Source organism: Episyrphus balteatus, chromosome 1 (assembly GCF_945859705.1).
Source record: "Episyrphus balteatus chromosome 1, idEpiBalt1.1, whole genome shotgun sequence".
NCBI classification, from domain to species: domain Eukaryota; kingdom Metazoa; phylum Arthropoda; class Insecta; order Diptera; family Syrphidae; genus Episyrphus; species Episyrphus balteatus.
The window spans coordinates 78,209,215-78,224,204 of record NC_079134.1 but is presented as its reverse complement, the minus strand read 5'-3'; the positions used below and the strand labels follow the sequence as shown (position 1 = coordinate 78,224,204).

At 28.7% G+C, this 14,990-nt stretch overlaps 1 protein-coding gene across 6 annotated transcripts in view; it reads right to left on the bottom strand.

The window, feature by feature from the left end:
- LOC129905220 (receptor-type tyrosine-protein phosphatase mu) overlaps window positions 1-14,990 on the bottom strand; it is a 1,191,339-nt gene that overhangs the window by 618,061 nt on the left and 558,288 nt on the right. For 5 of the 6 annotated variants that reach the window (XM_055980654.1, XM_055980652.1, XM_055980650.1 and 2 more), the window contains one exon: window positions 5,859-5,993. The exons of the other annotated variant lie outside the window; for it this stretch is intronic. In XM_055980654.1, the coding sequence (XP_055836629.1) occupies window positions 5,859-5,993 (135 nt within the window). The remainder of the gene's footprint in view (window positions 1-5,858; window positions 5,994-14,990) is intronic. 6 annotated transcript variants of the gene reach the window in all.

Below are 14,990 nucleotides of genomic sequence, written 5' to 3'. Positions count from 1 at the left end.
CCCGGCAACTCAACGTACGCCTCTGGCTACGACTGACTCTTTCACACCCACTGCTTCAATTTTACTCATATTTCTCATATTTAAAACTTTTGCATACTATTTTTTTTTCTTTAAGTTTTTATGTTTTCTTTAAGTTTTTGTACATATTTTTATAAAAATATATGATATTAAGCAAGCTTTAAATCTAAAATGTAATAAAAAAATTATGACTGAAATTGAAAAAAAAAAACCAATAAAATAATTTTAAAAATAACTCATCAATTCTTTGTATGTATGTTGATTCAAGGCTTCTTTTTGCATTTTGTTATTAAATATATACAAGATTTCTTTATAAATCAATTGTTTTTCATTTGAATTATTCGTTTTTATTGCTAAAAAAATACATTCTCACACATATTCATGTATATTTTGTTGCTATCCTAACCATAATCCCCTATGGCCGCCCTTTTTAGAAACCGGTACCACTGTGCATCGGTTGTTTTAGTTCCGTCACTCAGCGGTTAGCAAGATGTTTTCAAGTTGTGAATTTTTGGTTTTTATTCAGTTTCAGTTACGCTTTTTCCAATACTGATATCATAGACACTCTACAGTTTCATTGAAGTTGCGAAAGAGTAAAGTTGCAGAACAGTTCTTATTTTGTTTTTTTGAAACAATCAATTATGGTTGCAAAAAACCTGCTCCGTAGCTTCTTAGTAATATGAAACCCACGCCCATTTTTTGTTCAGTTTCAAAGATACCAATATGCAACTGCAATCTAACTTAAAATATTTGAAGTTATCTGAAAACTATTTGAAAACATGACAACAACTCAGATGTTTCAATAAAACTTCTTAATAATGCATACGAAACCAAATTTTTCGATTTCTGTTGTAAATTATGTTTTGCTATCAACTTAAAAATAAAAAAAATTATTATAGATTTATTTCTTCGGTTGTTTTAGTTCAGGACCAATTTCAAATGGCCTAAGAGAAGCAACGAAGTTGTCTGAGCGGGACAGAGGACCCAAAAAGTTTGCTAAATAGCTGTGAAAATGCGAAGCGGGCCAGGCATGATACTTTTAAGTTATGTCGTTTTCTATTGACTTTTGAGATTTTTGTGTAAAATTCTCAGATTTTCCACTGCAAATAGAATATGAAATCTAGTTTTGTAATTGTGTGCGAAATCTGTGCGTATAAAAAAAATAAAACAACAACAAATGTTCAGACAAATGTCAAACAGAGGAGTGTGTGTGAAAGTGCGTGTGTTTGTATGCGTGAATCTTGATAAAAATCCAGAATCAGATTCTTGAATCTCAGATTCATTTTTTTGTCATTTTTTTGATTCTCAGGACGCAAATAGATCATGAAATCTGAGATTTGTCCACTATTTCCCCTCTTCACCCCCCCTTTCAGCTGTCAAATTCACAAATCTCATTCTGAGATTCGTCAATAGAAAACGACATTAAAAAGCTGATAATATTGGCGAGAATCGAAAATACATACCTAGTCAAGAAAATTAAAATCTGATAAAAAGGTAATTATATACAGGGTGTCCCACAGTCACCGCCCCAAATAAAAACCATGGATTCCTGAGGTCATTTTAAGTCGAAAAACTTAAGAGGTAATTTTCTCGTTTTCGTCCCGTTATTGAGTTACCACGGTTTTTATGATTTTTGCTACCTTGTCCTTTAACTGGCCTTATCTTTGCCAAACTACTATTGATTTGAAAGATTTTTTTTACGACCAATCAAGAATTTATTACAGTTTTAGTTTGTCTCAAAACTTTTTTTTTTGCGGACAACCGTTTCTCCACAATTTTGCATCAAACACAATTTTCTTCGTTTTTAAGTTGTTTTTTACACTTTCATATCATTTAAGTCAAAAAAACACGTTAATGAGTATTAATTTTTTGTGCTTTTTATTAAAGCCCCGTTTATTTTCATAAAGAAAATAAGTTTTATTTCATAAAAAAGGCTACTGAAAGTAATTAAAAAAAAAACAAACTGAGTGAATTAAAAAAAATAATAATTTTTAAATAAAAAATTAATTTAAATGAATTAAAAACTTTCTCTGAGCTATTGTGGTTAAGAAAAGAACAAATAGATAAAGCCCAGAAAAAGTTTTAATTCATTTAAATTAATTTTTTATTTAAAAATTATTATTTTTTTTAGTTCACTCAGTTTGTTTTTTTTTTTTTTAATTACTTTCAGTAGCCTTTTTTATGAAATAAAACTTATTTTCTTTATGAAAATAAACGAGGCTTTAATAAAAAGCACAAAAAATTAATACTCATTAACGTGTTTTTTTGACTTAAATGATATGAAAGTGTAAAAAACAACTTAAAAAACGAAGAAAATTGTGTTTGATGCAAAATTGTGGAGAAACGGTTGTCCGCAGGAAAAAAAGTTTTGAGACAAACTAAAACTGTAATAAATTCTTGATTGGTCGTAAAAAAAATCTTTCAAATCAAACGTAGTTTTTTTCGATCATCTCTCATGGAGATGTCAGAACAGTTTAACATTCACCTTTTCTGGGTGCCGGGTCACAGAGATATTCTGGGAAACTGTGAAGCAGACGAACTCGCCAGAAATGGAACTCTAATACCAATTTTACCCAATAAGGCAAATATTGGTATACCAATCGCAACGTGCAAACTCATGCTGAAGCAAGAAGCTATAGAGGCAACAAACATACGATGGTCAAACATTATAACTTGCCAAACGACCAAGCAGATCTGGCCTAGGCTAGATCCAAAACGTTCAAAAAATTTGTTGTCTCTAAGCAGATTGCATATCAGCTCTGTAATAGGTGTCTTAACAGGACACTGTCTCATAGGTAGACACGCCATAAGACTTGGCGTAATCTCTAACGACTTCTGTAGAAGTTGCCTTGATGAGGAAGAAGAAGAAACAATCCAACATCTTCTCTGCTCATGTCCTGCCCTTTCCAGTAGACGTAAAAAATACCTGGAAAAATATTTCTTAGAAGATACCAGTGAACTAATCAATACTGACATCTTCAACCTTCACCGCTTTATTAAAAGCTCCAACTGGTTTAATTAGTGAGGAATTTCCTCACAAAATCATGGTATCACAACGGACCAATAAATGGTCTAAGTGTGTCAGTTGTTTTCCTGACAGCCATTTCTACCTAACCTAACCTAACGTAGTTTGGCAAAGATAAGGCCAGTTAAAGGAAAAGAGAGCAAAAATCATAAAAAATTTGGTAACACGAAAACGGGACGAAAACGAGAAAATTACCTCTTAAGTTTTTCGACTTAAAATGACCTCAGGAATCCATGGTTTTTATTTCTGGCGGTGACTGTGGGACACCCTGTATTTTTAATTTTCTCAGAAACTAGAAGGCATAGGAGCATATATTTTTCAGTATTTGATAAGATATTGATTGAGGCAGTTTGCAGTACCTACCTGCCATATTATTAGGGGCAAGCGAAAAAATACAATATTTCATGTTACTGTATTTTTAACCCCTTGTTTATAATTAATATAATTATAATTAAATTAGGTAATTAATTAATAATTAAACACGTATTTTTGTTTTTAAATTCGATAGATGCATTATTTACTTAGTTATTTCGATATTTAGGGAGCAAAAAAAGTTTAAATAATTTATTTTTATATAAAAATGCAAGAATTCAAGCAAAAAACTATCTAATATTTATTTTTATGCACTTTTCTAAAATCAAAAAATAAAATCCCGTTGGTTTATCCAGAAAAACTATTTTTTCTGAATTTCGTAGCTTTTACACAAATTTGCCTATTTTCAAATAAAGCCCAACTTTCAAAAAACTATTGGTGCCAATTTTATTAGAAATATGGCGTACTATTTCGATAAAGCAATACTTAAAGATTGTGCTAGAAGCTTCAAAACAAAAAAAATATAGTTTGTACAGCTTTTGTGCGATCTTTTTCGGTTTGTTACAGAAATGTCACATGGGGCTGTAAGGGTTAAAGTTTTTGTCGAAATAGCTATCTTAAAGTTTTTTGTCTCATTTACTTACACTTATCATGCTGATACGAATTGACTTAAAAAAAGTTTGACACATATTGTGAATAGTTCTGCTCGCCTTTTCCTCTGAGAAAGAAAAAAACTGCCCCAAATCTAAGAACATTATGTAATAACCAGACGATCAGAGCTTCTATATTTATGCAAGATTGGGCTTTTGCCATAAAGTTAAGAATGCCACGTTATTCCTCGATACACAAATTTAAGTATTGGACCCGTCTGGAATTTTTCCGGTCATGAATTCCATAGAAAACTTCTTTTTTAAGTCAATCCGTATCTACATGATAAGTATAAGTAAATGAGACAAAAAAAATTTAAAATATTTCGAAAAAACTTTTATTTATAGTCCAGTAATTTTAGGTATCTGCGGAAAAATTCCTACTGGGCTGAATTTTAGTATACAGCTTAATGACGGCTTTGTTATGAAGATGTGAAAAATCGACATTGATATCGTGTCCGCGTTAAGAGTTATAGGGATCAAAAGGTCACGAAAAGTTTTTTGCAAATATCTCACGACCTATTGATCGGAGGTCATCAGAGGTATCCCAATGTGTACATTTTAATTTTTTTTAGTTAATCCGTATTTACGTAATAAGATAAGTTAATAAAACTAAAAAAATTTAAGCTACTTCGATAAGAACCTCAAAAATCGAGCAAAATAAACCAAAAATATGTATTTTTTCGTATGTGAGTGCAATCTAGTGAGTGCGTTCTACTCGCGAAACGGTTCATCTTACAGAAAAAATAGCTGGACATATGTTGTAGATAATTTCACGACCATCAATTTTTATATAACCTCTGATGACCTCCGATCAATAGGTCGCGAGATATTTGCAAAAAACTTTTCGTGACCTTTTGATCCCTATAACTCTTAACGCGGACACGATATCAATGTCGATTTTTCACATCCACATAACAAAGCCGTCATTAAGCTGTATACCAAAATTCAGCCCAATAGGAATTTTTCCGCAGATTGGGATTAAAAATTACTAAAATTACTGGGCTATTAAAAATTCAGCAACATGAATCAAAAATTTGTATTTTCTTCGCTCGGGTCTAATAATATGGCAAGGAACTGTTTTTCATTGATTAGGTAATTTCATATTTGAATTCACAGTCTTGGGAACATAGTATTTAATGTATTTTTTTTAACATTTTTTCCCAAATTTTGACTTTGAAGTTGATTATTTGGAGAAAAATTAATTGAAATAATATTATTTAAAAATTAGAATTAAGTGTACAATTCTGGCTTTTGAAAAAGGCATCATTCACAACTGTAAGTGTTGCCGTTGTTTTTAAATAATTTTTTTTGTATTCTAATATTTAAATAAAAATCACTTACTACTACTACTACTACTACTTGAACTTCTCTACAAAATACCGTTATAAATTCTTGTCGCTTAAGTTATTTTACTCGTGCCTAATTATTAAATAGTAATAGATAATTAAAAATTAAAATAATAATAAAAATAAATAAATATTAGAAATTTTGTAAATCCATCGTGGCATATTTGAATCAGCATGAAATAATTAAATTTCAAAGACAAATAAGCTACAAAACTTGCTTAACTTCGAGAAATATTTGTTGCTAAATAAGTTCCATTTGAACTTACAATTAATTGGAATCGGCAGGACGGAGGAGGTAGTTCAAGATCAGTAAGACTTCCAATGTTGCAAGAGATGACGTCTATTTCGGTTTTCAGACCATAGAGTATTTTGAAGAAGTTAGCAAAAAATATTCTTAATACATCCAAAATACATATTTTTACATAATTTTTGTATGGCTCAATTTCTTATTTAGAGAATCATATGTAAGTATAACAATCGGTTTTATAATTGCGAAGTTATAATTACCTTTGTGAAATCAAAAGTTTTAGTTAACATTATAATAACTATAACATTTTCTTGCCACACCATTTTCCAGAATTCATTAACAGTTTCTTCAGTTGGACCTTGAGTAACAATGTATGCATTTGGTTTCAACAGACTCTGAAATTAAATAAATAGTAATAAGTCAGGTGCAGTATTTATATTTTTTAGCTATAATAATCAAATATATGTACTAGTATTATAGTAATATAGCCCAGACAAAACCACCATATAAATAAATAAATTGCACGACTGGGGTCGCACGTACTTGCTCTTATGCTTAAAGTAACTATAATGTTAAAGCTTTTTATACAAGAAATTTAAAATTTGATATTTTGAAGAAATTTCATACTATATTATAAATGCGTTGATTTTTTTTTTTTACCATTCACATAATCACTGGCTCTATATGGGAAATAAATAAAAATTTTCAAACTCAATGGTATATGATAGGTATAGGTGAAGCGGTTTGCACTAAGAAAGGTTTTTACTCAAATCGCAAATTAAATAGGGTAAAAAGGGGCAGAATGGCAAATTGAAAAAATTGTCTAAAATCTAAATGCGTTGTTGTAGAGAGTTGATTTTTTTTGCAATAGATAGATAATCATTTTTTATGTAAATGGACATTTGGTAAAAAGTTTTTAAAAATTTAAAACTATAAGAAATCGTTAGGTTTTGAAAACCTTATCAAATTGGGGTAAGTTGAGAAAGGGGTGATTACGAGAGAGGAGAATTTTGCTGGGAAATTCTGAATATACCAACGGATAGGTAATAAGAAAATAGTCGAGACGTGTGTTGGGATTTTTTTTTAAACTAACTGATTTTTGAGATAGAGAGTTTTGAAAAACACCTATTTTTTGCGACTGAAAATTGAATATTTTTTTATTTTTAGAAATATTTCCGAGTGCTCAAAAAATCTGAAACTTATAGGGTGTATAGGTGGAGTATGTGTGAGTGTATGTGCAAAAACTTGGAACTGTTAAGTTAAATTTTCCATCAAAATCGGGATGAAGAAGTTTTTTGGGACCAAGTTTTTTGGTCATTTTTTCCCGTTTTTAACAGTTTTTTATTTTTATCTTTTTTTGTTTAACTCATAAATAAATTTACAGGGTTGATAGATTGTTGTTAGGACTATATGTGTACAAAATTTCAATCAATTTCGTATACACAATTTTGAGATAACGGTAAAATAAATTTTTAAAATTCAACAGGTTATAACTTTTTTTTGATCTAGAGCAGATAGAAATTTTATTAAACTTTTATGAGCATCCTGATATAATTACCTTTCATTTGGTATATCACACTTAGAGGTACATTCACTACAAGCTTCACAATGTTAAATCAAGAAACTTGCGAAAAACCTCAAAACACCAGTGGAGATCTGTTGATCATGAACAGTCACCAGTGTAGGAAGTACCGTAATCTCAGTCTGGAAATTCGACATGGTTGACTTTAAAAAATTCTAACTTTTCTTGTAGGCAATTTGGAAATAAGATTGAACCGTCATGTGAAAGGTGAAACAATAAGCTTTAACGTGATATAAAAATTATAGGTTGCCATTGAAAAAAATTGATTTAATAGCATGAGAAGAAAAAAAATAAATGTTTTTTGCTTTTTTTGATGAAAATACATTGAGTTCAAAAAATTCTAGCTCTTTTTGTAGATGTCTCATAGACCTGATATATATATATATTTTAAGCTAAGACAATAAGCTTTTAGATGGTATAAAATTTTTTATAGGTTGTCATTAAAAAAATTGAATAAATGACGTGTGAAGATAAATTTATAGGTTTTTTTTGCTTTTTTTGATGAAAATGATTGTTTTCAATAAATTATTTTTATACCTTTTGATCATTCTTAAAATTTTAATATGGCTTTATTCCTTCGGAAATTTTATAAGATTTTTAATGGTATAATTTTTTTCTAAGCTTTTCATATTAAAAAATCGATATATTGATAAAAGAAAAGAAAAAAAGTGTTTTTTTTTTGGCTTTTTTTTTTAAATTTGATTGACTTTAAAAAATTATTACTTTTTTTCTACAAAACTTACAGATATAAATTAAATCTCAATTTCTAGCTTATGTAACAAGCTATAACATGGTGCTATTATTTTATTAATTTTTAAACAAAAAAGTTGTAAAAAAAAATTACATAATAATATTTTTTTGTTTTTTTTTTTTCAAGAAATAAGAAAATTTAAAATATTACAATCTACCTACACATGATTTGTCACAGTTTCTTTGATACTTGCTTGATTTATCTGATTGAGGTATCAATGGAAAGGTAATATCACATATAAAATTAAAAAAATAAAATCTTACAAAATTCTTAAAAAAATAAAGCAATAAAGGGTTATATAGAAAAAACAGACTAAGTACTACATTTTTTACCGCTTTGATTACTTTTCTTATGCATTAATTATATATCTAATTTACTATTTTTCTACACAAACGTATGCTTAATTTGACTTATCAACTTTACTGTATGTCAATTACAAGCGTCTTGAAAAATAATTGAAATATGCTTATACGCAATTCTAAGCAAAATTCAAGGTATTTGGTCGGAAAAAATTCATATTCTAAAAACTCTGATTTGATTTCAGAAATCCACTTATTACTTCGGTATTTTTATTTTTAAATCACAATAAATGGGTTCTCAAATAAATCATGATATTAAGAGTCACTGTATGTATTTTAATCAAATAATAATACTGAAAATTACCATAATTTTTGAAGGTTTTATTTGAAAAATAAAATGTTTTTCTCTCGCTTATTCTGACCAGCTGCATTAAAAGTTTTTATTTTCATTTAAAATAGTACTCAGAATGTTCATTAATATTGTCCAATATAGTAGAGTAACTAAAACTCCAAAAGTGGCAATATTTGAAATAAGAAATTATTTAAAAAATTTAACATGTCCTTTTAAAAACTTTTTCGTAATATAAATTGCATTTATTTTTCAAATTTTCTTTGCCACATTTTTTAAGATTTGAAATTATAAAAGGAAATGTCAATATGTATTACAGTTTATGAAAAAAATTAAAAAGTATTTCATTTTCTAAGAACTTTTGTAATAGAAGTTTTGAAAAAAAAAATTAACTAATTTTTTTTTTTAATTAGCTAATTTTTTTTAAGTTCAACATTTAAATATAAAGTTATTTTTTCACCATTCAATAGCCCTTATTGTTGAAAGTTAAATAGCAAAAGTTTAAAGTTCTTATTTGCCAAAGACTTTGAGAAAATCAATTATTTTAATGCACAAATTCTGTTTTTATCAAAAAATCCAATGAAAATGAAGTAATTTTTAATTTTTTTTTCAAATCTGTAATAAATATTACCTTTTCCTCTTCGGAATTCATCTGATAATATCTATGGCCCAAATTTTTTTTCAAAATAAATTCAAATATTACCAGGAAAAAGTTTGAAAAAAAGCCATTTAAAATTTTTTAGTAAGGTTTTTTTGTTACAAAACTCTGAGTTGAGGACCAATTTTTCAAAAAGTCGTGATTATATAGTGAATTTAAATTTATATAGATAGAAATGAGATTCTGTTTTTAAAAAGTGTATGCAAATATTGTAGGTGCTGCCGTTGGGTTTAAAATATTTTGTTTGCATTTAAAGTCAGTTCGTGAGAAAATTAAAGATAGTCTTTTACTACCATATATTTGTTTTCCTTAAATTACGTAGAGAATCTTTAGTATTATTTATCTTATGAAATTTAAGCAAAAAAAAAATGCCTTTGTTTAAAAAAATTTGATTTCATCGGCAATTTTTAAACTATAGACCTTAAAGTATTTCATTGCCGACGTTTTAAAAAAAAGATCATCAAAATCAGATCTGTTCGGCCGGGGTTTCTAATAATTTGCTTTAGTTACTACACTAAAAAATATTATTGCTTTATAATGTCTACGAGCTTCAAATTAATTTTTCAAATATCATAAAATTTAAAATTTTATAGGTAAATCTATGAAAAAGTTGAAATATTGTAAACCACCAGCGCATTATTGCTCACAGTTTCCCTAATAATTGCTGGATTTGTATATATCAATAGAAATGCAATATGATGTATAAAATTAAAAAAAAAAATAAAAACCTTGAAAATTTTTAAAAAACTAAAAAGAAAGTCTTCAATTCCAAAAACTGACTAAATATTACACTTTTAACTGTTATGATTACTTTTTTTTCGCAAACTTGATAAATTAAAAATGTATCCATATCAAACATTATTGTGCGTCAATTACAAGCTTCAGGAAAAATAATTGAATTATCCTTATCTTTAATTCTAAGCATAATTCTTGGCTTTTAGTCATAAAATGAATTAATTTTTGAACTCTGTATTAATCTTAAAAAACAATTAATTATAAATTCGAAAATTAATTTTTGATCATTACACAGGTCAACACGAAATTTGTGCTTGGGTTGTGACTATGAAATTATGATAGATATATTGATACTCATCTGGAAAACATTTTTCTTTTTATTTTTAATTTGCTTTTGAGGTCAGCAGAGAAATTTCCAGTATTCAAGAAAATATGTCTTTTACAAAAATTGTCGGACGTAATTTTGGCAAAAACTCTAGAACGTCTTAACCGATTTCGCTGATTTTTGTTTTGTTTTTTTTTTTTCATTTTAATGCTGTTTTCATATTCATATTCAGAAAAATTAAAAAAAGAAGAAAATTAAGAAGAAAAAAGAAAAATTATATCGAAATTTTCGTTTTGTTCGAAATTTTGTCAAATGGGAGCTTGAGGCATTATTTGATACTTTCTATTTTCAATATTTATGGTAAAAGTAAATCACTCTGATGGTATATTAATCTACAAAAATAACTGTATCCAAACTGTAGCCAAACTAATTCATATTGAAATTCTTTATTTATTGAAACATTAAATTAATTTGTTTGCATAGTATTTTTATTATTTTGTTGCATATACAGGGTGTCTAGAAAATAATGGATCAAACGAAACTTAATATCTCTCAGAATTTGATAGCTTTTTCAGCCCAAATCCTTACGGTTTTCGATTAAATATGCAGTTCTTGTGAAATTTCCCTACTTTGCAACAGTATTTGCTTTCTTCTGCCAAACCCAAGCACAAAAAATATTTTTATTTTTGTCGACCTGTGTTATAAATGCGATTTTAAATGAAAGATAACATTCAAAGCTTATTAGGGAAAGTGGGGAAAGGCCGTCTGGCTTTTCAGTGTTTGACTGTCTTAAAACCAATAAAAAACTTCTTCTAATGAAAATAAAGGGGCATATTAATAGTCGTTTTTTGACACCGTTTTATCTTAGAATGGGGTTTAATGTTATTTAAAAAGGATAAACTCCAGTCTTTTTAAGTAATAACTTAGACAGCGTCAATGAATATGGCCCATAGTCTTTTTTCATTAAGTTTATTATTTTTTTTAGAAACTCTCAAAATTAATAAAAAAAACACTGAAAAGAAGATAATACGTTTTGAAAAAACATCAAAAAAAAAAAACTTTCTTGGCCCACATGAGGGTAAGACCGCCCTATCAAATTTTGTTGGTAGACAAATTGTTTCTTTTGTTTTAAATGCAATCTATTTGCAATAATAACACACGTATGATAATATTTTCATTAGTTCTTCCTCCAGTCATTTATATTTCTGGCAACATTAACGGGTACCTTCTTTTTTCACTTTTTTGAGCTACCTATCTATTTCTTTTAATGTTATCTTTACGACCATACTTCTTTCGCAGAAAATATTTTTGAATATTTTCTATCTCTTATAGGAAAAAAGAAATGCTAAAAATACTACCGATTAACATGAACGATAACATTTGATGAAAAATCACAAAATTTACTGTCTCAATTGAACTTGCTCAAACTTACAGACGTAGTCGACCACATTGTATATATATTTCTATACTACTATCATGAAGTCGAATTTAGTATTACTTTAAGTCACAACTATTTTGAGGTGGCGATCAGTGCATTTATTTCATACAAATTCTGCTTTGTTAAGCTCCTACTAGAGTTTCTAAGATCGTTTGTCTTCATGATAGTACTATGGAAATATATATACATACAATGGTCGACCATACCAGAAGGCACTTATTTTATGTTACAAATGTTGCCAATATTACTTTTTTTCATGCAACATAGTGCAACCCACTTGCCCTAGATGAATTTTTAATAAAAAAGAATATTAGAAATTGCAATTGTTTTTGTAGGCTTTATATGAATATATGAATTTTTTCAAGCGTATTTAGCAAATATTTTCTTTTCTTTTATTAAATATTTTTTTTTTGTAAAATACGCAGATTTTTAAAAATTATATTGTTTTTTAATACTTTTGAGTACTTATGACAGTTTTGTTTTTGAAGTGAAAATTTCTTTAGTATCGTAGTGATTTGAAACAAGATGAAACGAAAAAGCGACACGAAAAATCATTTGATTATTACTTCTTTGTTTTAATAGATAGATAAATTAAATTTATACTGTAGATAGGTAATTAAATAAACTATGACTGTGCAAAATTTCTATTAATTTCATATTCAATATCCTGAGATAATTATCATACAATCAGTCATCAATATTATGTTCCGTCAATAGAAAGCATGAGAGATAATTGAAACAGCAGATGTACCTGTAATAAAATTTTGTAGATTCAAAAGTTGATACTTGATCGTCAAAATACATAATATTGTTTAAGTTATAATAAACTTTGCATATAAACAAACTCAAACCCACTTTACTGTTAACCCCACTAAATCTTTAACCCCACCCTTATTCCTATAACGTGTCCAAGAAGTAGTTTTTTAAATGATTAAATGTATTCATGTGTACAACAAAAACAAAAAGAAGCAACAAGCACCAAACAGCAAACAAGGACCAACAAACAACCAAACACCCCAATAACCAACCAAACAACTTAATAACAAAAAAACAAACACCTAACAATAAACATGAAACAATGAACATCAGAGAATAAACAACAATTAACAATCGACAGACCAAAAAACAAGAGGCAACCAAACAATTAAATCATTATACAACCAAACAACAAAACACTTACAACAAACGAACAATCAAACAAACAATCAAACAAATAATCAAACAATCAAACAAACAATCAAACAAACAATCAAACAAACAATCAAACAAACAATCAAACAAACAATCATCAAACAATCAAACAAACAATCAAACAAACAATCAAACATACAATCAAACACAATCAAACAAATAATCAAACAAACAATCAAACAAACAATCAAACAAACAATCAAACACACAATCAAACAATCAAACAAACATTCAAACAATCTAACCAACATTCAACTATATACATAAAGCACTATACATAAAACACTATTTAGTTCCACTCATAACCATAGCAGCGAAGCGCTGTGCAACGGGCGGGTCGGCTAGTAAGTAGTATAAAAAAATTAAATCTGTTTTATTAATTAATAAAACTCCGTTTTAAATTATCTTAAAAAAAAATAAATATGCCATTTTATTTCTTGTATAAAAAGGTATTTTTAGAAAAAAATTTTCGAAAATTGTAGGAGCCGTTTTTTAAAAAAATAATTTTTTATGTATAAAAATTTTTTAACATTTTTCAAAAAAAAAGTTGGTATGCCATTTTGAAGAAATAATTAATTTACAGATAAAAACTAAATTCCAAAATTTTTCATTGATCCGTTTTCAAAAAATTGATTTTTCAAAAAAAAATTTTGAAATATTTTTTAAAAAACCAAAAATGCGTTTTTTGAAAATTTTTTAAAATTTTAATATTATCTTTACTTACACACTTTTGTATAAAAATTTTCATTTAAATCGGGTAAATGTTGTACGAGATATTCAGAAACGAAAAAAACCGTTCTATGACAGGTACCGTTAATAACGTTACAAAAAATATTTTTTTTATTTAAAAAGTTGGCTCTTATGTGTAGTACTACACACAAAAATTTTAATCAAAATCGTTAGAGCCGTTTTTGAAAAAATTAACTTTTCTATTTCCGTTATATGCCAGGTACCGTTAGTTTTGGTCATAAAAAAAAAATTTCAATTTCCCCTCTAGGGAATCACCAAAAACTGCTAACTACCAAGTTTGAAGAAAATCACTTCACTCGTTTAGGCTGCAGCTCCAGATAGAGACAGACGGACAGACAGAATTGCCGGACCCACTTTTTTGGCATTCTCCATCATCGTAATGTCATGTAAAATTGTTATCTCGAGTTCGATTTTTTTTACGAATCCTAAACTTGCCCTATAGTACCTATATCGCAAGTAAAAAAAGTGATGCTCTATCATTTTTCCAAATCTGAACATCTTACTTTACTTGTGGAGTGGAGGAATGCAGTATGCACCATAAGGAGGTATCCATACCTCACCATGTGCCAGACTCACCAAGGGATTTAAACCTTATAATGGCATACCGGCTAAACCTCCAAAAGTGTCTCGAAGATCACCCCCCTCGGGACCACAGATTGCATTTCTTCAAGGATCTATTCTTCCTTTCTTTTCTTCGTTCCTAGGTTAGGATGGGTTAGGCTAAGTAGGTTAGGTTAAGAAGGTTAGGAACGTTAGGTAGGTTAGATTAGTAAGGTTAAGTTAGTTTAAATTAGTTCTTGATTGGTGAAGTTACGTTACGTTAGCTAAAATTTTTAAGGTTGGATTTGGTTTGGTTAGCAGGTTAATAGGTTAGGATATGTTAGGAACAGTTCTTCTTCCATTTTCTTGATTCTGAGGACCTGGTTGGTGTATTAACAGATCACATTCCAATTATGTTGGCTAGTAAGCATCTTCCCGACTTTTTTCTCTGGAGTGATGGTGCCAATGTTTCTCTCCAGTTCTTCTCTTTTTGATGCCCATCTGCTGCAGACGACGAAGGTATGTTGTGCATCGTATTCTTGGGAGTCCCCGTACTGGCAGACTGTACTACTCGTTTTGCCGATTTTGTGGAGAATTGCCTTGAAGTAACCGTGTCCGGTGAGTAACTGGTCGACGTAATAATTAATCTCACCCTGTTTCCGATCCTTCCACTCAGCCACATTTCTGATCATCATCCTCTGCTTTCTGCGTACCAACGCTCTTGCCACTTCTGTATCGTCAGCTCATTTGCCTCCTCGGCTACCGCTTCCACTC